Raw genomic sequence first — 26,114 nt, 5'->3', positions numbered from 1 at the left:
AATAAATCCAAATATCACGACACACAGAAAATAAGCTTAGCAACAAAAGCTGTTGACATTTATTATGTATCATGAAGACAACCCCTTTTTAAATGGAAGTTAGCTTCTCTAACCTGGCTATTAGAGCTAATTACTGTGGGAAGCCATGTCTGTCTGTACTTTTCCCCTGCAGCAGCCTCTGTTAGGGAAATGTACCGTTAGATGGTGGCCATTCAAACTAATTGCTGTCCATGTAATACATGGGCTGGCAGGATGTATCCGTTCTAGCCCGCTGACAGGATACCAAGTAGGGTACCCACTTCTATGATGTCCATATGTCCTTATAGGGCATTATAGAAGGGTTGTCTTCATGAGACAATTTCTTTAAGTTACACGTTTAAATATTCCTAGACATTGACTAAAGGACAAAGGCCATTTAATGATCTTCTCTAGTCACTTCTTTTGGGAAAACTCTTTGCAAATCACTATATATAGTTACAGACATTTCACCCATTTGCCTGAATTTATTTCACAAATGTGTATAGAGGTTACTTTCCAACTCCCAAAATAATTTTTCTGGGCCATACATAATTACAAAACTTTCTGTAAGTGGGAGAGAATACATTTAACCCAGAATTTTTTTCCCACAGTCTTTAACCCCTTCCCGCTCCTGGACGTACTATTACGTCATGGCAGCTGTATCGTTCGCGCTCCATGACGGAATAGTACGTCTCGGGAGTAACGGCCGTTTCGGCCGTCCTCCCGACACATACAGGAGCTGTGACAGCTGCTGTCTTGTTCAGCAGCTGTCACAGCTCCTACAGCGGGGACCGATCGCTGTGTCCCCGCTGATTAACCCCTTAAAAGCCGCGTTCTATAGAGATCGCGGCTTTTTAGGTGTTAAGCTGCCATCGCCGGCCTGCTACGCGATAGCGGCCGGCGATGGTGACTATGGCAACCGGACACCAAACAATGGCGTCCGGCTATATGCCATAGACGGAAGCCTAGTGGGTCCTGACAACGTCAGGACCCACTATGCTTGCTGTCAGTGAGTAGCTGACAGTTCTAATACACTGCACTACGCATGTAGTGCAGTGTATTAGAATTGCGATCAGGGCCTCCTGCCCTCAAGTCCCCTAGTGGGACAAAGTAATACAGTAAAAAAAAAGTTAAAAGAAGTTGTGTAAAAATAAGAAAATAAAAGTTTTAAAAGTATTAAAAGTAAAAATCCCCCTTTTTCCCTTATCAGTCATTTATTATTAATAAAAATATATAAACAAACAAATAAACTGTACACAATTGGTATCGCTGTGTCCGTAACGGCCTGAACTACAAAATTATTTCGTTATTTATCCCGCACGGTGAACGCCATAAAGGAAAATAATAATAAACCGAACCACAATCACAATTGTTTGGTCACTTCACCTCCCAAAAAATGGAATAAAAAGAGATCAAAAAGTCGCATGTACCGAAAAATGGTACTGATCGAAACTACAGTTCGTTACGCCAAAAATAAGTCCTCGCACGGCTTTATTGATTGAAAAATAAAAACGTTATGGCTCTTAGAATAAGGCAACACAAAAAGTAAATGATTGTTTACAAAACGTATTTTATTGTGCAAACGCCATAAGACATACAAAAAAATTATAAACATCTGGTATCGCCGTAATCGTATCGCCCCGCAGAATAAAGTGAATATGTCATTTATAGCGCACGGTGCACGCAGTAAAAAAAAAAGAATAAAAAAACAATAGTAGAATTGCTGTTTATTAGTCACCGCGCCACCTAAAAATAGAATAAAAACTGATCAAAAAGCCGCATGCACCCCAAGCAAACTACAATGCATTCCTCAAGGGGTCTAGTTTCCAAATTGGGGTCACTTTTGGGGGGTTCCCAATGTTTTAGCACTACAATACCTCTTCAAACCGAACATGGTGCGTAATAAAAAAGAGGCCTCAAAATCCACTAGGTGCTCCTTTGCTTCGGAGGCCGGCGCTTCAGTCCATTACCGCACTAGGGCCACATGTGGGATATTTCTCAAAACTGCAGAATCCGGGCAATACGTATTAAGTTGCGTTTCTGTGATAAATCCTTTTGTGTTATAAAAAAAATGGTATAAAGAGGATTTTCTGACAAAAAAAAAAATGTAAATTTCACCTCTACTTTGCTCTAAATTTCTGTGAAACACCTAAAGGGTTCATAAACTTTCTAAATGCTGTTGTGAATACTTTGAGGGGTCTAGTTTCTAAAATGGCGTATTTGATAGGGGTTTCTAATATATGGGCCCCTCAAAGCAACTTCGGAACTGAACTGGAACCTAAAAAAATAAATAAATGAGGCAATACTTCGCTTCTTACATTATACTGATAATGAGCCGTGCCCACCCCGAGACGACCCCAGTTTTGACCGTTTGTATAAACGGAGACCCCTATTAGACCGTTCCAGTGCCCGGTTTTCACAAGCATTCACCCCCGAGAAGTGTATTTCTATTGATGAGTCCCTGGTACATTTTAAAGGGAGGGTTCAATTCCGCGAGTACCTGCCGGGTAAGAGGGCAAGGTATGGCGTGAAGATGTATAAGCTGCGAGAGTGCATCCGGGTATACCTACAGGTTTAGGCTATATGAAGGAAAGGCCACCCCCAAACCAGACTGCATCCTGGACTACAATATGTACATGGGAGGTGTGGACTTGTCAGATCAAATCCTGAAGCCCTACAGCGCCATGCGGTGTGGTATAAGAAGCTGGCCGGGCACATCATACAGATGGCATTGTACAATGCGTACGTGCTACGTCGATGTGCAGGCCAGACGGGAACTTTCATGGAATTTCAAGAGGTGATTATCAAGAACCTAATCTTTAGGGACCAAGAAGGGGGGGCACCCAGTACTTCTGGAAGCGGGGCCACACGCATCGTACCAAGGCGGCAACACTTTCCAGGAGAAGATCCCCAAACTGGCAAGAAGGGAAAAAGTCAAAAGAGGTGCAAAGTCTGCTATAAGGGATGACACAATATATCAATGTGACACGTGTCCCGAATAACCAGAGCTCTGTATTAAAGTCAGTTTTAAAATGTATCATACATCCCTTGGTTTATAATTTACCCCAATTTTACTTACCCTGATGCACTCCGCACAGCTTATCCCCCCTCGTCTTTCCCCTCTGAGCCCTGCTGTGTGCCCAGGCAGCTGATAACAGCCACATGTAGGGTATTGCCGTACCCAGGAGAACACACATTACAGTTTATGGGGTGTATGTCTCTGGTCAAAATGCTCACTACACCTCTAGATGAATGCCTTAAGGGTGTAGTTATTAAAACGGGGCCACTTCTTGCGGGTTTCAACTGTACTGGTACCTCAGGTGCTTCTGCATACATGACTTCGCACTAGAAAATCCCCAGTAGGCCAAATGGTGGTCCTTTCCTTCTGAGCCCTCCCATGGGCCCAAACGGCAGTTTATCACAACAAATGGGGTATTGCGGCACTCAGAACAAATTGCGCAACAGAATGGGGTATTTTGTTTCTTGTGAAAATAAGAAATTTTCAGCCAAAACTACATATTATTTGAAAATAATTATTTTGTTTTCATTCCCAGCCCAATTCAAATAAGTTCTGTGAAGAAACTATGGGGTCTAAAAGGTCACATTACCCATAAATGAATTCCTTGAGGGGTATAGTTTCCAAAATGGGGTCACTTCTGATGGGTTTCCGTTGCTTTGATACCTCTGGGGCTCTGCAAATGCGACATGGCACCCGAAAACCAAACCATCAAAATCTGTACTCCAAAGAACACACAGCGCTCCTTCCCTTCTGAGGCCTCCCATGGGCCCAAACGGCAGTTTATTGCCACAAATGGGGTATTGCTGCACTCAGGAGAAATTGGGCAACAAAATTGAGTATTTTGTTCCCTGTGAAAATAAGAAATTTTGATAAAAAATTACATCTTATTGGAAAAAATTTCATTTTTTTAATGTCACAGCCCAATTGAAATAGGTGCTGTGAAAAAACTGTGTGGTCAAAATGCTAACAACAAACATAAATGAATTCCTTGAGGGGTGTAGTTTCCCAAATGGGGTCACTTTTGGTGGGTTTCCATTGCTTTGATACCTCTGAGGCTCTGCAAATGCGACATGGCACCCGAAAACCAATCCAGCAAAATCTGGACTCCAACAAACATATAGCGCTCCTTTCCTTCTGAGCCCTCCCATGGGCCCAAACGGCAGTTTATTACCACAAATGGGGTATTGCCACACTAAGGACAAATTGGGCAACAAAATGGGGTATTTTTTTCCCTGTGAAAATAAGAAATTTTGATCACAAATGACATTTTATTGGAAAAAATGAAATTTTTTTCATTTCACAGCCCAATTCAAATACGTGCTGTGAAAAAACTGTGCGGTCAAAATGGTAACAACAACCATAAATTAATTCCTTGAGGGGTGTAGTTTCCAAAATGGGGTCACTATTGGGGGATTCCTACTGTTTTAGCACCTCAACAATACATATTTAGTAGTGTTTCTCTGTTAAAACCTTCTGTGTTACAGAAAAAAAATGAATAAAATTGAAATTCAGCAAGAAAAATGAAATTTGCAAATTTCACCTTCACTTTGCTTTAATTCCTGTGAAATGCCTGAAGGGTTAAAAAACTTTCTAAATGCTGTTTTGGATACTTTGAGGGGTCTAGTTTTTAAAATGGGGTGTTTTATCAGGGTTTCTAATACATAGGCCCCACAAAGCCACTTCAGAACTCAAGAGGTACCTTAACTGGTTGCCGACACAGGACGAGTATGCTCGTCCTGAGCGGCGAGCACTTCGCACATTAGGACGAGCATACTCGTCCTGTGTGACAGCCGTCCCTGCGCGCGTCTGTGCGCGCGATCGAGAGCGGGGCAACGGCTGTAATACACAGCCACGGCCCCGCTCTGACAGCGGAGAGAAGAGAAACATCTTCTCTCCGCTGTTAACCCTTTGAACGCCGCGATGACAGCTGATCGCGGCGTTCAAAGAGAGGGGACTGCACATTGATCGCGTCACAGAAAATAACTGTGACTTGATCAAAGCCCACAACTCGTATGGCCAGACAGCCCAGGGACCAGTGAAGGACCCCAGGGCTGTCTGAACATATTTCCTGTTGTTAGGGCATACTGAGGTCTGCCCTAACAACTGCCTGTGTACAATCAGTAACAGGCTAATGTACTGGCATATAGATCTATGCCAGTACATTACAGTTGCAAAATCAAAATGATGAATCCCTTTATGGGATTAAAAAAAAAAGTTAAATGAATGTAAAAAAAATAATGGTAAATAAATAAATAAAAAGTAAATAAAATACACAGAAACACACATTTTTTATAATAAATAAACTTTTTAAAATATAAGTCCCAAAACATTAAATAATACAGACATATTTGGTATCGCCACGACCGTAACAACCTGTACAACAAATGTATAACATTATTTATGATGATCGGTGTATGGTGTAAAAAAAAAATATTAAAACTGCTGCGCAACTGCTTTTTTTCTGCATTTTAATCTAATTAAAAATGTATAGAAATTAAACGATAATGTATTTGTACCAAAAAATGGTACGTACATAAAGTACAACTTGTCCCGCAAAAAACAAAGTCTCATACAACTACGTCGTACAAAAAATAAAAGCGTTATGAGCGTCGGGATGCAAAGAGGGAATTAAAAAAAAAATTGCTCTGTCCTCAAGGCCAAAATTGGCCGTGTCCTTAAGGGGTTAAAAAAAAGGCTTTTGAAATTTTCTTAAAAATATGAGAAATTGCTGTTTATGTTCTAAGCCTTGTAACGTCCAAGAAAAATAAAATAATGTTCAAAAAACTATGCCAATCTAAAGTAGACATATGGGAAATGTGAACTAGTAACTATTTTGGGTGGTATAACCGCCTGTTTTACAAGCAGATGCATTTCAATTCTGAAAAATGCAATTTTTTCAAAATTTTCTCTAAATGTTGCAATTTTTCACCAATAAACACTGAATATATCGACCAAATTTTACCACGAACATGAAGCCCAATGTGTCACGAGAAAACAATCTCAGAATCGCTTGGGTAGGTTTAAGCATTCCGACGTTATTACCACATAAAGTGAAATATGTCAGATTTGAAAAATGGGCTCTGAGCCTTAAGGCCAAAACTAGGCTGCGTCCTTAAAGGCATTGTGTTGCCAGAAAAACATGTTGTTTTTTTTTAAATTAAACATTTAGTGTGTGGGTGATTAAACATTGTTCAAATTTTTTTTATTTTTTTCACGAGTCAGGAAATATTATAAATTAATTCTAATTTATAATACTACCCATTTTTGGTCACTAGATGGAGCTATTCCCAAAATTGCAGCATTGCAACATTGGGTTAAAAGCCCTCGCTCTAGTGAGCTCTCAGCATCCCCCCCTCCTTTATCCTGGCTAGTGCCGGGATAAACGAGGGGTTTGAACGGTGTAACCTCCTACACTGTGTGTCGCCATTTTTTGAGCTAACACACAGTGTAGTAGGTTTACATACAGTAGTAAACACACACAAACACGAACATACATTGAAATCTCTTACCTGCTCCTGCCGCCGCGGCTCCCTCCGGCCCGTCCGCTCCGTTTGCTGCCGCTGGTCCAAGTGCACAAATCCGGAAGCCGTGACCGGAAGTAGTAATATTACTGTCCGGCCGCGACTTCCGGTCCACAGGAAAATGGCGCCGGACGGCGCCTATTTCGAATTGGACTGTGTGGGAGCGGCGCATGCGCAGTTCCCACACAGACGCCGTACACGGAAGTCAATGGGACGGGAGCCGTTCGCAGTCCCTATGGGACTGTGGCTGCCGTATTCCATGTCTGTATGTGTCGTTAATCGACACAGACAGAAATGGAAAAAAAATGGCAGCCCCCATAGGGAAGAAAAAGTGTAAAAATAAGAAAAAGTAAAACACAAACACACAAATGAATATAAACGTTTTTAATAAAGCACTAACATCTTTAACATATAAAAAAATAATTTGTGATGACACTGTTCCTTTAACCCCTTCCCGCCGGATCACGTATATAAACGTCATTAAAATCGGTGGCTTACCGCCTTTTCACGTAAATATACGTCATGGAGATGAAGCTGGCTCAGGAGCTGAGCCAGCGACATCACCACCGGGTGACAGCTGTATGTTACAGCTGGCACCCTAAGGTATCGGCCAGGACCGGAGCTAGCCTCCGATCCGACCGATTAACCCCTCACATGCTGCGTTCAATAGAGATCGCAGCATGTGAGGAGTTTATAGCCACCGGCACCCCAGCAACGTGATCGCTGGGTTGCCGGTGGCTGCAAAGGCGATCGGAGGGCTAATGCTTACCTCCCGATCAGCCTGTAACGGAATCCTCCTATGCCCCGTCGTCGGCGGGGCCCAGGAGGCTTCCGGTAACATCGGCAAGATGGCGCCGGCTCTGCTTCCGGCTCAGAAGCTGAGCCGGCGTCATCAGCAGTGGGTGTCCGCTGTATGTTACAGCGGACACCCCGATCTATCGCCAGGAACCGGAGCTAGCTCCGATTCCTGGCATTAACCACTTCGATGCAGCGATCCATTGTGATCGCTGCATCCTAGAGGTTTGTAGAAAATCGGCAGCCTTGCCATGCGATGGCAAGGCTGGCGACTGCTACCATGGCAACAGGAGCCCTAACAATGGACTCCTGTCTGCCATTACGTAAGCTGATTAGGCCCCGCCCAGAGGCGGAGCCTGATTGGCTTGCTGTCAGTGAACAACTGACAGTTCCAATACATTGCACTACATAGGTAGTGCAATGTATTAGAACATCAAACAAATAGTTGGACATTCAAGTCCCCTAGTGGGACTAAAGAAAAGTGTAAAAAAAAGAGTAAAAAAAGTAAAAATAAAAGTTGGAAAACATAAAATAAAAGTTTCAAATAATAACACAAAACACAATCGCCCTTTTTCCCTTATAAGTCATTTATTATTGAAAAAAATAATAAAGCCATACATATTTGGTATCGCAGCGATCGTAACGACCTGAACTATAAAAATATTATGTTATTTATCCAGCGCAGTGAACGCCGTAAAAAAAAAACCTCAAAAACACTGCCATAATTACTGTTTTTTTGGTCACTGTCTTCCAAAAATTGAAATAAAAAGTGATCAAAAAGTCGCATGTATCCAAAAATGGTACCGATAAAATCTATACCTCGTCTCACAAAAAAAACAAGCCCTCACACAGCTCCATCGACGAAAAAATGTAAAAGTTATGGCTCTCACAACTTGGCGACAGAAAAAATACATTCTCTTTCCAAAAGTAATTTTATTGTGCAAAAAGTTATAAAAAAGTTCTATAAATTTGGTATCGCCGGAATCGTACTGACCCGCAGAATAAAGGTAACATGTAGTTTATAACGTACGGTGAACGGTGTATATAAAAAAAAAAGTGGCACAAGCTGGGCATGACATTTGACACTGAATTGGCATATCTAGGGAAACTATTTAATTTGTACCTTCCGCAGCGCAATCATTTATGGAAAAGACACGTGGGGTGAAAATGCTCACTACACCTCTTAATAAATGCCTTGAGGGGTGCAGTTTCCAAAATGGGGTCACTTCTCAGGGGTTTCTTTTATTATTTCACATCAAAGCCTCTGCAATTGTGAACCAATACTTTATAAGTCGCCAAATTAGGCCTCAATTTTACATGGTACTCTTTCACTCCTGAGCCCTGTCGAATGTCCAGGCAAAAGATTAGGGCCACATGTAGGGTGATTCTAAAACAGGGAAACACCGCATAATAATTGAGAGCTGTCTTGTTATGGTGGCACAAGCCGGGCACCACATATTGGCGTATCTAAGGAAAAATTCCCATTTTCATTCTCCCACATCGTGTGCACACTGCAAAACACCTGTGGGGTTAACTTGCTCACTACACCCCTAGGTGAATACCTTGAGGGTGTTGTTTCCAAAATGGGGTCACTTCTGGGGGGGATCCACTGTTTTGGTCCCACAGGGACTTTGCAAATGCAACATAGCGACCAGAAACCAAATGCAGCAAAATCTGTACACCAAATGCAAATGGCGCTCTTTCCCTTCTGAGCCCTGCCGTGTGCCCAAACAGCATTTTACGACCACGTGTGGGGTATTGCCGTACTCCAGAGAAGTTGCTTTACAAGAGTTGGGGTTCTTTTTTTCCTTTATTTGTTGAGAAAATTAAAAATTTGGAGCTAAAGCTACGTCTTATTGAAGAAAAAGGATTTTTTTTATTTTCACTGCCCAATTCTAATAAAATCTATGAAACACCTGTGGGGGCAAAATGCTCACTACACCCCTAGATGGATTCCTCAAGGGGTGTAGTTTTCTCAATGGAGTCACTTTTTTGGCGTTTTCACTGTTTTGGTACCTCAGGGGCTTTGCAAATGCGACATGGCCTCCACAAACCATTCCTGCTAAATTTGAGCTCCAAAAGCCAAATGGCGCTCTTTCCCTTCTAAGCTCCGCCGTGTGTCCAAACATCCGTTTATAACCACATGTGGGGTATTGTTTTACTCGGGAGAAATTGCTTTACAAATGTTGTGGTGCTTTTTCTCCTTTAGTCCTCGTGGACAGACACCGCCCATGGATAAGAGTGACAGCCCAGAACAACTTTAAATGGACACTAACTTTTTAAACAGTTTATGCTAATCTAATAGTATACCTGATATAGATCAACTTTGTAATTTAATTGCTGGTAACATTTAGTTGTTTTATCCATGCAACTTCTTTGTGAAGTTACAGCAACTAAGTGTCTCCCTTCCTGTAATCTGTTGTCCACCCCCTGTTGTCAACCAAAATCCGTCACTGGTTACAGATCAGACAGACTGCAGGAAGTGGGGGTATGTCTCTTTACAGCCTACCTATAGAAGTCTATGGAGAGGAGAGAAGGGAGCAGGGAGAGAGAGACACACACATAGACACGCTGTCCATACAAGTCTAGGAAGAGAGGGGGAAGCAAAGAGGAGAAACAGGCTGCTGGTAAGTGTTCTATCTCACCCCAGTGATGGGTTCTCAGCTACACTGCTCCTTAATCTCCTCCATGCTGCTGCAGCTTATATATATATATATATATATATATATATAAAAGTGATAGATAGACACAGGATTATCCTCTTCTGTGAGTGCAGTGTATAGAAGACATGATATCAGTTAGGCTTTATCCATTACCTCCGAGAAAACGGAGAATTAAAGGTAGAGCCTGCAGAGGGGATAAATGCTATATACAAGTCATATAGAGGCCAGAAATAGTATTATTCCTTATGGTCACACATATGACAGCTTATTCTGAAAAATCATCTGAAAAGTTTATGTGAGGTCACATCACTTTTTATTATAAAATGACTTCATTTTACATGAGGCTGGAAAGCTATTTTAATGTAGCGACTAAGACATATTACTTCATCTCTCTACTTCATTTTACTTTTCACTTCTTGATTGTAGAAAAAAACTGCTGATTTTGATGAACCTTTGCAAATACAAGAGGATACAACATGGGCTATACACCATATGTGAGTATATCTTGAAATGATAGCACTACAAATTACTTTGAAAAGTGTTTTCAAACAGAATCGATTCAAAGCAGTTCTAATCCAAGTTTTACTTTGTGTCTCGCTATTATGTAATCTTCTATTGATCCCTTTGTTTTCTAATGAATCTCTTCCCAAAGTTAATTTCCTTGCCTGCAAGTATATTTTTGATAATCTAGGATGTTGTAGTACAGCATATCCTTTATATCATCGGTAATTCATTACTTTATATGACCATTGTTATGATCACTTGTCGATCTTCATCACTGTAACAAGTGCACTGGAAACTGAGGTGTAAATATCCTCTCAGAATGTAATAATTTGGTGAAGCAAAATGTTACTGCATGAATGGTACTGTCTTCAGCTATCATTGTGGTAAAAAGTTTACTGAAAGGAAGAAAAATTCCTGAATTTATTAATAAAATATTGGGTCAGATTTACTACTGTGTCTAGAAAGTGAAGAAAAATGTGCCAAATTTTGGTGCAATTTTCACTTTTGCCTCTCATTAGACACTTTTTAATAGTGTTCTGACAAGGGAGCGTGGCTTAGCGGAAAAGTGGTGCGGTTTGAACTAAAGGGTGAGTGGCTTAAAATATGCCAATGTGTGCCAAAAACTGCTACAAAATAAGCCAAATCAAACGTGGTATAAGGAAGAGGAAAGTGTGTAACAGATCATGCAAGGTAAGCCAAAATTTTCATACAGCATTCACTCCTGATATATTTGGTGCATTTTGTGACTGCCTGGTCCAAGTTTGCGCTGTTAAACTACTAGACAGCATTAGCAAATGTGGGCCATTGTGTACAGCCTAGGTTGACAATAAGTAGATTGGGATCTACTAGTAAATCTTTGACAAGCCCTGAGTATATCATTGAGGCTTTAGTTCAACAAAGGCGGCACTTCAGTTCATGTTTCACAAGTCTTGGAGTAAAGCAACATACAGTAGTCGTTATCAGTGTAGTCCTCGTGAAACCCCTGTTTTTGTTTCTTGCCATTCTGACTTTACTGGGGGTTTTAGACTGGACGATTATCGGGCAGACGAGCTTTCATAGAACGCACGTTGCCGATAATTGCCCTGTGTAAACAGGGGAACGATCAGCAGATGCTCGATCATCTGTTCGTATCGTTTTAAAAAATGTCAAATATTATCAATATTGGCAGCACATCTCCCTGTGTAAACAGGGAGTCGCACTGCCGACATAATGTATGGGGACGAGCCCCATCCATAGGTCCATGTGACAGGAGTAAACAAATGCCGATCAACGATGTCTCGTTGATCGGCGCTTGCTGCATCGGCCGCTTTTCGGCAGGTGTAAAAGGCCCTTTACAAATTCTTCTCTTCTCTATTAAAACAAATTAGTTCTTCTATGAAAATATGATGTGTTTCTGCTCCTTCTTTTTCAGTAAACATTAGCAAACTTACAATGTAAAATCAAAATCATCACCTTGTATAAGTAGTTTGTATGGCCCAAACATGATCGCTTCTTTTTTGTGTGAAATAAGACCATTTACAGGAGATCTTGAAAATCATCTGTATTATTTTAGTAGATCTCTGCCTCACCAAGGTTGCCTACCACTGGTGTATAGGAATAATACAGCTGTCTATGACTAATCTAGATATAATTGTCTAAAAGTATATCTCAGGAGTCCTATTGTCCAATGAATAAAGAAAATAGGCAAAGAAAGTACTACATATAATCCTAGGAAAGGATGAGAATGACCTACCCCTCTTTAGAGACCAGATCATGACCTTATGAACCACCATTTCCTTTAGGGTGTAATTTCTTTTGTTTTGCAGCAATACAAGTTCAGAGAGTAAAGAAATCAGTTCAGGAATGATAGACCAACTAAGAGAAGCAGTTGATATGTTACAGGACCCTTCAAGGTAAGAAGTAATAATTCAACAAATACACTAGACTGTTACCAGTGACATACCCCATAGATGCCAGACTTAACCATTTTATGTAGACTCCTGGAACATAGCAACAACGCTTTTCTTGAAGTAATCTAAATTGAATTAAGTCATTGCTTTCTTGTGTAAACAGAATCATGCTGTGGCCTCATATATACTTTATTTTGTTATTAACCCCTTAACATCCAGAGTATTTTGTCCCTAAATGACCAGATTTTGCGCAAGAGGTTGGGCTACCAAAATAGAATCAGCAGCTCTGCCATGCCGGGGGAAGGGGTCATGGGCACCATGCGATCAAGTGATCTACAGTTCCAATAGAGGCAGTGGCATTGCCTCTATTTAATCATTGTAAGCTGCAATAGAGAAGATAGAAGCGGTTGCAAAATGCTTCTGCTTTCATCTTACTTGCTCCTTCTAGATTACAGGAGATTTATACCAACACTATACATGCACCCCACACTTTATGGTCCTTATTAGGTTGAAACCAAGCTATTGACTTTATCTCACCCATTAATGACTAATTTTCCCTTTAACTGGTCATTCTCATGTAATAAAATTCATTGAAGGATTCACAAGAAGAAAAGTAAAGCTAAATGATGCAATATTAAGTGGTACAAAAATAAGACAATATATTAGGTTTGCTGACTCCAAATAAAATTGGCCTCTGAGTATGTGCTCATGACATAGGACTATTAGATTATGTAAACAATGTACTTAAAGTTTAAGCCCACATTACAAAGTTGATTAACTGTAAATACATTGCATTACTTGTTTTATACTGATCCTGAGTTACAGCCTGTATTACAGTTCACAGCTTCATTCATAAATCTGCAGACGCCAGAATTGCTTGATCTGTATCTTCCGAGTGCTTTACACTAAGCACTGTACAGTAATCTGACGTACGGTAGTCAAACCTAGCGTTCTAACTGCATTATAGGTGCTCATCTAAGCTGTTAGGGGGTATGTAATAAAGACTAGCAGAATTGTGAATGCAGCTCTGGGGTATAATACAGACTGTAACTAAGGATTGTAACTAAGATTTGGGTCCCTTGCTTTAGTATTTAATGGTTTCCAACATGCTATTCCTTCATGTTTCCAGTGCTTAATGGAAAATCTGTTTTTGGCATATTATGAATCCACCTGTATAAGCATTTCAGGCAAAGTAGTACATGCACATATATCCACAGGCCTACCCCCTTATGCCACAGCTCACTTGATCAAATAGATCAGGTTTAGGCATCCTTTACACTGGGTATTGTTGTGAATTTTAAGACAGCACATAAAAAGCATTGTGAGAAACGACTCAAATATTGCAACTTAAAAATCAATGTGGTTCTTGGAATTTTTTTATTTTTTTTTACAACATAGGGGTTTATGGGATAAGAACGCTGGGATTAAGCATCTGTCTAACTATTGGAAACATTTATGCTAACTATTAGATTGAAGCATCCTCGAGAAATTGTTCTTTCACCTGCAGTTAGTTGTTAGTTTGAACCTTCTGTTTCCTGTAAAGTAAAATAAAAATCTAATAGAGAAATAGAGATATTTCCACCTAAGATTAAAATTGTTTGGTAACTTGCAAAACTTTATTGTTCAGAAAATGTGACCTTCATTTGCCATTTTGCTTATTTATTAAATAATAATTGTATTTTTTATATCATATTTTATTTCTTGCAGGCGAAGAATGGAAATTGAAGACAGTACAGAGCTGTACAGTTTACAGACTACCCCATCTGATGTGAATAGGTCTGCAGTAAAGTGGGTTTATTTCCCATTGTAAAGTATATTAAATAAAAAGCTAAATCATATTCACAGGTTACTGACTTTTATGTCTTTCTTCCAGTGGCCAAGTAGAGTTACAGATGTCTCCAATACTTCAGGTAAGAATTGCATCTCGCCAGTAAAAACGTTCATAGCATGTGTTTACAATAACATAACGTAGCAATGTTGCTTTATATGGCTATAAAAAAAAATCACAGGAACGGATCATAGCGATGTCCATATATCTCATATTTGGCAAAGGTCTGAACTACACGGGCGACCTCTGATAATAAGATTGTAAAAAATTTTAAAAAATACACAAATGGGTGATTGTAAATTTTGGATGATGATGTGCAATAATTGAGTGACTGTCATGCCGTTTTATTTAACCCCTTAGTGACCAGCCTACTTTAGGCCCTAATGAGCAAGCATTCAAAGAGCTCTAACTTTTTTCTTTTTCCTCCGACATAGCTGTATGAGGGCTTGTTTTTTGTAGGATTAGTTGTACTTTTTAATGGCACAATTTTTGGGTACATATCATTTTTTGATTAACTTTTATTAACTTTTTTTTAGGGGGAATAGAAAAAACCCTAAAATGTTGCCATTGTTCTATGCGTTTTAAATTCACGCCGTTCACTGTGCAGCGTAAATAACACGTTACCTTTATCCTATGGGTCGGAACGATTACGCCGATACCACATATGTAGAGGTTTTTTATGTTTTACTAATTTCGCACAATAAAAATTCTTGAACTAAAATGATTTATTTTTGCATAGTCGCTTTCCAAGAGTTGTAATTTTTTTATTTTTCCGTCAATGCAGTGATATGAGGGCCTGTTTTTTGCGGGACGAGACATAGTTTTGATTGGAATTGTTTTGGGGTACATGGGACTTATTGATTAACTTTTATTATGACTTTTTTTGGGGGCAATAGAAAAGAATAGCAATTTCACCATTGTTATTTGCTTTTTTTTTTATGGTGTTCATCTTGCGGTTTAAACTACATATTAACTTTATTGTTTGGGTCATTACGGTCGCGTCGATACCATATATGTGTACTTTTTATTTATTTTTTACACTTTTACTAAATAAAACCACTTTTTATGGAAAAAAATAGATTTTTTATTTTTTTACATTTTTATTTCACATATATTACTTATTTGTTTTGTCCCACTAGGGGACTTCACTATGCGATCTTTAGATCGCTGCTATAATGATTTGGTATACAAATAGGCATATGCATAGGGCAGACCTGGGGGCCTTTATCAGGTCCCTGGCTGCCATGGCACCCCAGTGGAAGCCTGCGATTGCATTTGCTGGCCGCCGATGGGTGAGAGAGAGCGCTCCCTCCCTCTGGAAATTATTTAAATGCCGCGGTCGTTATTGACCAAGGCATTTAATGGGTTAAACGGCCAAGATCTAAGTAAACTTCGATCGCTGCCGTTGGAGCAGGAGCCCGGCTGTCATTAGACAGCCGAGCCCTGGCTCCAGCCTGCACAGTACACTCGTGCAGGACTTAGACTGCGCCGCCGTGAAAAGGCGACGGCCTAGCCTAAGGCCCCTTAGTGACCGCCGTGAAAAGGCATATTAGTGGTCTCTAAGGGGTTGAAGAGGCTCTGTCACCAGATTTTGCAACCCCTATCTGCTATTGCAGCAGATAGGCGCTGCAATGTAGATTACAGTAACGTTTTTATTTTTAAAAAACGAGCATTTTTGGCCAAGTTATGACCATTTTTGTAGTTATGCAAATGAGGCTTGCAAAAGTCCAAGTGGGTGTGTTTAAAAGTAAAAATCCAAGTGGGCGTGTATTATGTGCGTACATCGGGGCGTTTAAACTACTTTTACTAGCTGGGCGTTCTGAAGAGAAGTATCATCCACTTCTCTACACAACGCCCAGCTTCTGGCAGTGCAGATCTGTGACGTCACTCACAGGTCCTGCATCGTGTCAGACGAGCGAGGACACATCAGCACCAGAGGCTTCAGTTGATTCTGCAGCAGCATCGGCGTTAGCAGGTAAGTCGATGTAGCTACTTACCTGCAAACGCTGATGCTGCTGCAGAATCAACTGTAGCCTCTGGTGCCGATGTGTCCTCGCTCGTCTGACACGATGCAGGACCTGTGAGTGACGTCACCGCGTGATCTGGCAGAAGCTGGGCGTTCTGAAGAGAAGTGGATGATACTTCTCTTCAGAACGCCCAGCTAGTAAAAGAAGTAAAAACGCCCCGATGTACGCACATAATACACGCCCACTTGGACTTTTACTTTTAAACACACCCACTTGGACTTTTGCAAGCCTCATTTGCATAACTACAAAAATGGTCATAACTTGGCCAAAAATGCTCGTTTTTTAAAAATAAAAACGTTACTGTAATCTACATTGCAGCGCCGATCTGCTGCAATAGCAGATAGGGGTTGCAAAATCTAGTGACAGAGCCTCTTTAAGTGAGATTAATCTCTTACATAGTAACAAAATACTGCAGGTCTACATAGCATCTTTTGCCGAAAAACAGTACTAAAAAATGTGTAATTTATATTAGGAAAAAGAGGATGCTTTTCCAGAAACAGTGCCAGTCTTGTTCACATGGCTGTATCTGGTATTGCAGCTTAGCTCCATTCACTTGAAGACCTTTAATTCTGCAGTAGACAGGAAATGTGTGTCAGTTTCTTCTTGTAATGCACTTACTCGGTGACTTATTTTTTTTTCAATGTGCAGAATGAGATGAATGAGACTGAGGCATGTTATAATTTTCAGGAAGAGGTACGTGACACATTGCTATATAATGTTACTAAATACAAATTGTATTCTTCTAACCTCAAATGATACTGACAAATAATTTTGCAACATATTAGACTTTTTCACTATTTGGCCTCGTTTAGACTTACTGTACCCATCATTAACTGTCTGTGTTTCGGATATAACACCTGGGTTCTAATAAACTGATCATACAGCACTAAAAGGACGTATGGTCTGAAATATGGCCGGATAAACACGGATATAATATGCCCATTTGAATGGGACCTCTCCTCACTGCTCCATATTCATTCTAAGAAACTGATAATGATTAATTATAGTATTTTTTTGTGCAAGATATCCAATCAGGAACCAGTTCTAAGATTTTTCCTGCTAGGCCTGATACATGGTAAACCCAGTGGAAACTGCCTTATAATATTTTTTATTTTTTTTATGATCAGAAAGATCAGTAATTCTATATATTTTTACATCTGAATTTGAAAAGTATAAATTTCCCCATAATCTGACTAATGTCCCATTGTTACATAATCTGAGAAGTTCCTGACTTCTATATTTACATGATTATTTGAAATATATTTTGTATTGAAACAATTTTTACAGGAATAATTATTTTAGGTAAATTTTAGCAAAATGAAACATTTCTTTTATGGAAACTATAATTTATTCCACTTACAACGTTTCTTTTAGCTGTAATGGCACTAGGTTTATATCCCACTGGTTAATTCATAGCGGCATGCCAGCTATAGTATAATACTGAAACTATTTTCTCCCACCCCAGGCAGAAGACGGCACCCCTACCATGTCTCCAGAACACGGCAGCGCAGCCTTTGGTTTAAAACCTCGATCTGGTAGGTTTGGTTGTTAACAGTAGAAAAGTGTTTAACCACTTATAGAGCCGTTTAACTTGTTCCATTACAAAAAAAAGCTACATGAATATAACTCTAAAACTTTCCGTAATGTCCAATAAATTATTTGAACATCCAGTTTAAATTTCACACAGTTTTAATAATTGACTCATCAAAATTCATGTGTGTACACATGTGGCGGTTTTATCTTGGCTTTGCCACAATTTGTGGGGAGAAAACAGCAATTTTGCAGAAATTGCTGCAAAATTTCAAAACATGAATACAGCCCAACAGGCAAGCAATAATCCACAACGTCATTTCTTTCATTTTAAATAAGTATATAAATAAGAATCAACAAATTTCATGAGTGCATCAATTAGGACGGTATTATTTAGGATGCCACGTGTGTGCACATGGCTAAGCAGCTCCAACTTTATAAGAGACATTGCATATGAACAAATAAATCATGTTCAAAAAGAAATAAATCCCTCTTTTAAAGCCACAGATCCCAAGTTCAGCACTTGGGGGACCAATTTAGACCACTTTTATATACTACAAAGTCTTAACATCAACATTACTTAAAGTGTAAGAACAAAAACAGAAGCGACACACCTGCGCTCAACCGAAGAGTTGGATAACAATATGTGGAGCTGCAATAACTATAGCCAAAGCCTGAATGACAACTCAAAAGTAATATACAAGTAAAAGATAAAAGCACTGCGCTCAGGTAAATCCCTACCATACAATCCATCCACAAGTACATGTGCCACTATTCAAATGATTGTATGTGCGTTAGGCCGAATTCAGACGATCGTATACCTCGTCCGTGTGGCGGATGTTTTTTTAACGACCGTCACACGGACGCATGTATTTCAAAGGGGCTGTTCACGCGGCCATTGTTTTAACAGACCGTGTGAAGGGCCCGTGAAAAAATAGGACATGTCCTATTTTTGTCAGTTTTCACGGATCCCTTAATAGACTCAAGTCTATAAGGGATCCGTGAAAACGGGTCCCGCACAGGTGCGACTCGGACGTGAAAAACTGCAGTTTTTCACGTCCGAGTTTGAACTCGCTCGTGTGAATCTGGCCTAACTGATACGGCACAGGCAGCATGGAGAAGATATCATACAGGAGTGGTGGGAATCAATGTTCAGCAGATACCAGCAAATGGAAGAATAGAAAAGGTACAAATGCTGTTCAAATGAAGTACGAGCAGCACAAGTAATGTTGCGGCGGAATTGCAGCTTTTCCGATGCAAATATCGCAACATTTCCTATTTATTGAACTCAATTTTGAAAAAACTGCAACTAAAGTGCAACGATTCCACGACCTAAATTGATATGCTTCGGATTAAAAAAAACGTGCCACAGGTCAATTTATGCACGTTTTCTCAGCGGATTTGTTCAAACCTCATCCACCTTCCTGCTACTATAATGCGCTGCGGATTTTCCGCAATGAAATCTGTTGTGGAAAATAAGAAATGTGATGCATTTACAAAATCAATCAACATTTCATGTAAATAATATATATATATATATATATATATATATATATATATTGCTGTGAACAATTTATCACATAAATGTTTTTTAATTTTAAAATAAGTACAAGACAACACCAGTTAACACAAAATGCAGCTTTTAAATGATAATTTAATTTATTGAGGACTAGCAGAGTTTCCTGGATTCGCATGGGTCTATTTGTTGTTTGTGTGTGGTTAAATACTTCATTTCCTGCTGATATGAAGTCAACATATCCAATAAAGTCCAAGTGCAGGGTTCATTTTTGGAGGCATGATGGGTCTGAAAGGGGTTCAATTTATCAGAATGCTGAAATCCACAGGCTTGGTACTGTTGAGAGATTTCAGCAGCTCGGGCAGCAGCCATGCGCTTTGCCACAGGAGTCTTTCGGAGGCATGACTGGTATGAAATGGTTTCAATTTATGAGAATGCTCAAATCCAGTATAGGTACAGTTCGTTTACAGCGAGTAACACGTCGAGTAAAGAAATATGGCTGGGTTGTTATTGAAATCTGGTTTAAAACTGTATGTAAGTGATTGAGGCTAAGAATGAAGGACCTGCGAGCTTCTATTGGCTAATACAGGTCATCTGATGTGATATGGAGGAAGGTCCTTGATGTGGAAGCCAGTTGTGCCATATTTGCTTTTGTAAATATGTCGAGAACGGTAGGTCCTAGAGGGCTGAAACCCAGTCTAAACATTTGGCAGCGCGTTATTTACTTATGTGCCAAATTTGGTGCAGATTGGTCTAGTCGTTTGGCCGTGCATAAAGAATAGACAATAGTTAACAGAAATTCATTTTTATATATATCGAGATAAAGATTTATTCATTACTCATATCAACTATGTGAAAATGTAATTTACCCCCCTAAACTTAATAACTGGTTGTGCCCTCCCTTGGCAGTAACAACTGCAATCAAACGTTTGCAATAACTTGTATTTCGGCCCACTATTCTTTCAAGAATTGCTTTAATTCAGCTACATTGGAGGATTTTTAAGATTGAACTGGCCATTTACCACAGCATCTCAATGGGGTTCAATTCAGGACTTTGACCCAGCCTCTCTAAAAACGTAATTATTTTTTTTTAGCCATTAAGAGGTGAACTTGCTTGCATGGTTCGGATTATTGTCCCGCTACATAACCCAACTACGCTGGAGCTTTATGTCACAAACTGACGGATGGACATTCTCCTTTTGGATTTTCTGATAGAGAGCAGAATTCATGGTTCCATAAATTATGACAAGTCGTCCAGGTCCTGCATAAGCAAAGCAGATCCAGACCATCTCACTGCCACCACAATGTTTGACACTTGATATGATGTTCTTTTGGTGAAATGCAGTGTTAGCTTTACATGAGATGTAACGGGATCCATGTCTTTCAAGAAGTTCCACCTTTGATTCATTAGTCCACAGAATATTATACAAAAAGTCTTGGGGGTCATCTAGATGTTCTCTGGCAAATGCGAGATAAGCCTTTGTGTTCTTTTTGGTCAGCAGTGGTTTGCACCTTACAACTCTTCCATGAATGCCACTTTTGCCCAGTGTCTTTCTTATTGTGGAATCGTGTACATTGACCTTAACTGAGACAAGTGAGGCCCGCAGTTCTTTAAATGTTGTCTGGGTTCTTTTGTGAACTCTTGATGAGTTGTTTATGCGCCCTTGGTGAAATTTTGGTAGGCCGCCACTCCTGAGAAGCTTCAGCACTATTCCAAGTTTTCTCCATTTGTGGATAATGGCTCTTACTGGGGTCCACTTAAGTCCCAAAGCTAGATTAATGGCTTTAGAGATTAATGCAAAAATAAGACAGGCGCCATGCACACATAGCGCGTTGGCTGTGAAGGTAAAAGTGCTTACCTAGTGGAGTTGTGCTGGGGGCAGGACTGCTGGTGAAGGTGGAGGACTGCTGCTGATGATCCGCTCCAGGGACTTCAAAAGCTCAGTTGGTGTGTTGCCACAGAAAGGGGGAAAAAACGGATATTAGTATATTTCAGCACTGTCCTGGGTATTCATATACAAAAGTTATCCCGTATCATCACTACAATATTGTGCCAATCTTTTAAGTTATTCCACCCATATTGAACATATTAATACTATTGTTAAAGGGGTTTTCCCACGAGGAACATTTATGACATATCTACAGGATATCTAAACCCCGTTCTACCACTGTGTGTTTTAGCTGATTTCCGATCATGAAGGTGAAAACAGTGTAAATCGCTGAGCAATGCTGTCTTCGTAAGCCCCATACAACTGAATGGTAGTTATGGAAACAGCGTAGCTCGCATGCTATGCTGCCTCTGTAACTGCTATTCACTACTATGGGAGTTACGGAAACAGCGTAGCTCAGCGAGCTACTGTGTTTTCGTAACTCCCGACCATAAAGTGAGGAGGCCCCGTTCTAGAGATAGGTACGGGTCCCAGAGGTGGGACCCGCATGTATCTGACATTTATGACATATCCTGTGGATATAATCCAAAAAATAAAATATTTGAAGCACCACAAATCCCAATATCAGGAGCGGTGTCACGCTGTAAAATCAGACAAACCCAGTCTGACGTAATGTAATCCTCAGAAAAAGCATGGATGAACAGCAGCACACGTCTCCCAAATTTCAATCAATATATTCTTTTATTGGTCAAACATCCAGTAAAAAATGGCAACGTTTCGACCCGTGACAAGTGGAGGGCTTGAGAAAGACGTGGGCTGCTGTTCAACCATGCTTTTTCTGAGGATATCCTGTGGATATGTCATAAACGTCCCTCGTGGGAAAACCCCTTTAATATAGATTTATTTCTTATAATTTTTTTTGTAACTAATTTATCCAGTCTATTGATGTCACTAACCAGTATACATTTTTCCTGGTATAATACTCCAACATAGAATCTCTGATTCTCATCACGGAGGATACATTCCTCCTACTAGTGCTGCTCCAATTTCTCTACCAACATCTGTAATTACCCACAAATATTTGCAACTAAATACTGTTCGTCTCCTTTTACCAGTAATTATTCGCAAATATATACTGTCTTCCGCCATTCCTCGATTCTCTCATAATACATGGTTTCTTCTCCCCATGCTGAAATTTAACTCCATCTTCCCTTTCATCCACACTACAACTATATACGCACCGGTATTGCTTTTCCCGCTTCCTCTGATCCTCTTTTTTCCGATCAAGAAACACCCCTATAGAGTAAAGAATAAAGCAAACACTCCTACACATCTGTAGTGTGTTTTTGGAACAAAATAACCATCCCTTGATCCACCCAGGCTTCCGTAGCCCCATTAGTCTCTATGACTACAAGAGACGCCATACATTTCGCTATGCTATTCGCGATTGTAACCTAGCAACAGGAGACACCTGTGTATACACAGAGTCCCGCACATCAAACCAATCCGGCGACAGCCGCTGCGAACAAGGTAGGAGTCCATTCCCCCCAGTCCAATAAGAAACACTCCTTTGTTACGTGGAACACTATACAGATATCCAGCTTTCCACAGCACGGGATATCGACATAATTCCACCGGTCCCGTATTTTGCATCACCTATTACTATGACCTAAGTTTCTTCTAATTTATTCCCAATAAATGGGGAGAATCATTATCCTTGTTTCTAACCCTTTTTACCTGTACCTTGATATGTCTATGTATGCTCACTATGCCACAAGATGACCTTTTAACCCTTGACCCCCACCTCCCCCGGCGTTTTTTTTTTTGCTTTTAAAAAACTGTGCTGCTACCACAGCTTTTATTATATCTTGAAACGCGTAGCTGTTAACGATAAATGGAATAAACACATGTATAATGTAATACTCTGCTTTGCATCAATATTTGAGAAATAATTCCCTCTCTGAGAAAACCTCTATCCTACCTGGAGAGGTAACTTTCCCATACGGATACCCAGGACAGCGCTGAAAAATACTAATATCCGATTTTTTACCCTCTCTGCATATCAATGGCTTTGTAATTCTTTCCAGACTGGTAAAGGTCAATGACTTTATTTGAATCTCTTTTGAGATCATGTGCTGCTTTTTGAGACCTTCTAGCCGGTTTCGCATTGCCAGATGGGTTTTTAAATGATGTTTAGATTCAACAGATCTGATAGTAATAATTTCTGGTTGTAGCTAAAGAAATTGAACCAATTCTCAATTGCATTTGGTTAAGTGGTTGATTTAGTAGCAAGGGGGGCAAGTAGTTTTTCACATGTAGGGCTGAAAAGTATTTTATTTTTCCCTCAATAAATGAAATCATCCTTTAAAAACAGCATTTTGTCTTTACTTGGGTTATTTTTGTCTAATATTAAAAGTAGTTTGATGATCTGAAACATTCAAGTGTGACAAAGATGCAAAAATAGAGGAAATTGGGGAGGGGACAAATAATTTCTCACTGCACTATATATATATATATATACACAGTGGCTTAACTACCGCTGTAGCAGCCGTAGCGGCTGCTACGGGGCCCGCAGCATGAGCCCCCCCCCATGGCCGGAGGCTCCGCTAGCAGCCGCTATGGCTGCTACAGTGCGACACCACTGAAGGGGTTGTTCCTACAAAAGACATGAATCCCCTATCCACAGGATAGGGGATACATGTGTGATCGCTGGGACGCCCAGCGATAAGGAGTTTCTCCATGGCAAACCTCGGACTTCCGGGGTCTGTCGGCAGCTCCATTTTTATTGAACTGCGCAGACCCCGGTAAGTCCGAGATTCGTCATGGAGAACTTCGGGGGACTTTTGGTCCCCGTTCTCCTTGTCGTTGCCAGCGATCACACATGTATCCACTATCCTGTGGATAGGGGATACATCTCTTTTGTACGACAAACTATTTTGTTTTGGGGGGGGGGGGGGTTGGTGGCTGTATTGCGTTATCTACAGGGGGGCTGTATGGCGTTATCTACAGGGGGCTGTATGGCGTTATCTACAGGGAGGCTGTATGGCGTTATCTACAGGGGGGCTGTATGGCGTTATCTACAGGGGGGGCTGTATGGAGTTATCTACAGGGGGGCTGTATGGCGTTATCTACAGGGGGCTGTATGGCGTTATCTACAGGTGGAGGGCTGTATGGTGTTATCTACAGGGGGGGGCTGTAAGACGTTAACTACAGAGGCTGTGTATGGCGCTATCTACAGGGGGGCTGTATGGCGGAATCTACAGGGAGGCACTATCTACAAGGGGGGGTCGTGTTATACCCATGGGAGGGGGGCCCCAGTCAAAAGTTTGCTATGGGGCCCAGTCTTTCCTAGTTATGCCCCTGTGTGTATATATATATATATATATATATATATATATATATATAATAATATAATCCAAAAAAATAAAGAGGCAGCACTCCAAGGAAATTGGTGAAAAAAAAGTGGTGTGTTTATTCACCCCAGGCAGGCAACGTTTCGATCTGTCTCTATGGGATCTTTGTCATCGGCTTGACAAAGATCCCATAGAGACGGATCGAAACGTTGCCTGCCTGGGGTGAATAAACACACCACTTTTTTTCACCAATTTCCTTGGAGTGCTGCCTCTTTATTTTTTTGGATTTCATTAACAAGTGTTCCTAGCCTCAACCTAGGAGGCCTGCACCCACTGCTGTTGCTGTGCTGCTTTACTCTTTTTCTCATTATATATATAATATATATATGTATATACTGTAAAATGATATTCAAAGGTGAGCATACATTTAAGAAACTTAATTTCCTCTTTAGTCCTATATAATTTAAAGGGGTTTTCTGAGATTTGTCACCTCATAATGATTCCAGAAATATAAGACATAAAATATACTCACCTTATGAACTCTATGCCAGACCACCACCGATGGTCCTCTGTTGTGTTTTATAAGCAGTGATGTGACGCCACGTAATTTCCATGCGGCAGCTGATCGCTACATTCAGTGATGAGCTCATTGTGGATGCACGGCCATCAAACATTAATTGATGTGGAAATTTCTTTGTGTGTTCAAATGCTACACTTTCTTAACTCCTTATTAAGCAACTTTGAGAAGTTCCCACTATCTATTTCTGTAACAAAACCTGTACAAGAATATCTGAGACAAAACCAAGTATTTGTAACTAATGTGTGATACCTGTGAGTCTCCCGTTAGGCTTGTCGGTGAGTGACTTGATGGCCTAAGTCTTTGTTCACATTGGCATTGGAGGCTCCGTTAGCTGCATGCTGCACTATTATTTCCGGTAAAACCACGGACACCCCCGACGGAAACCTGACATAACCCATTAAAGTCAATGGGTTCCATCGGCCGCCACCAGAACAACAGAATGCCGAACACTGGTGTGAACAGTGACATAGTGAAAATGTTTTAGAAGTTCAATGAGTCTAGTCTCTACTTTAAATGTATTTCAGAATATTATGACTGTATATCTCAGATAGTTTACAATTCACTGCAGCTAAATACGGTACAATCTATAATTTCGTTTTGCATGTTCAACCATTCATCCAGATTTATTCTTTGCAGACTCACAATATGTTTTGTTCAGTTCTCTAAGATGCTGTTGCTGTACCTTTGATTTATTCTGGTCCTCTTTTGCTTTATACGGACCTCCTCTGACACCCCCTCCTACAGACCTGTCCCTCACTCTTCCTCCTATCTCCTTCAACAAACTTACACAGGCACAAAATATGGACAGTAATAACTTGGACATGTCATCAGGAGACATTGACAATGGTAGGTAGAGAGAAGGTGCTTTGTTACATGTTAAACGTCAACTGCATGTTCCAAGGAAAGAACATGTTATACTGGATTTCAATCTGTCCATGAAATACATCCATATCTCTTTGTTCTAAATATTACATCACACATT

At 40.3% G+C, this 26,114-nt stretch overlaps 1 protein-coding gene across 3 annotated transcripts in view; it reads left to right on the top strand.

The window, feature by feature from the left end:
- LRCH1 (leucine rich repeats and calponin homology domain containing 1) overlaps positions 1 to 26,114 on the top strand; it is a 301,867-nt gene that overhangs the window by 173,958 nt on the left and 101,795 nt on the right. The window contains exons 10-16 of one of the 3 annotated variants that reach the window (XM_075852250.1): positions 10,443 to 10,510; positions 12,326 to 12,412; positions 14,117 to 14,185; positions 14,283 to 14,319; positions 16,913 to 16,957; positions 17,730 to 17,799; positions 25,877 to 25,978. In XM_075852250.1, coding sequence (XP_075708365.1) covers positions 10,443 to 10,510; positions 12,326 to 12,412; positions 14,117 to 14,185; positions 14,283 to 14,319; positions 16,913 to 16,957; positions 17,730 to 17,799; positions 25,877 to 25,978 — 478 coding nt within the window. Of the gene's footprint in view, positions 1 to 10,442; positions 10,511 to 12,325; positions 12,413 to 14,116; positions 14,198 to 14,282; positions 14,320 to 16,912; positions 16,958 to 17,729; positions 17,800 to 25,876; positions 25,979 to 26,114 lie in introns of all 3 variants that reach the window. The other 2 variants (XM_075852249.1, XM_075852251.1) reach the window with 2 other exon arrangements.

The sequence above is a fragment of the Rhinoderma darwinii genome, chromosome 2 (genome assembly GCF_050947455.1).
Source record: "Rhinoderma darwinii isolate aRhiDar2 chromosome 2, aRhiDar2.hap1, whole genome shotgun sequence".
In the NCBI taxonomy this organism is placed as follows: domain Eukaryota; kingdom Metazoa; phylum Chordata; class Amphibia; order Anura; family Rhinodermatidae; genus Rhinoderma; species Rhinoderma darwinii.
This window is presented reverse-complemented; position numbering and strand designations above follow the sequence as displayed.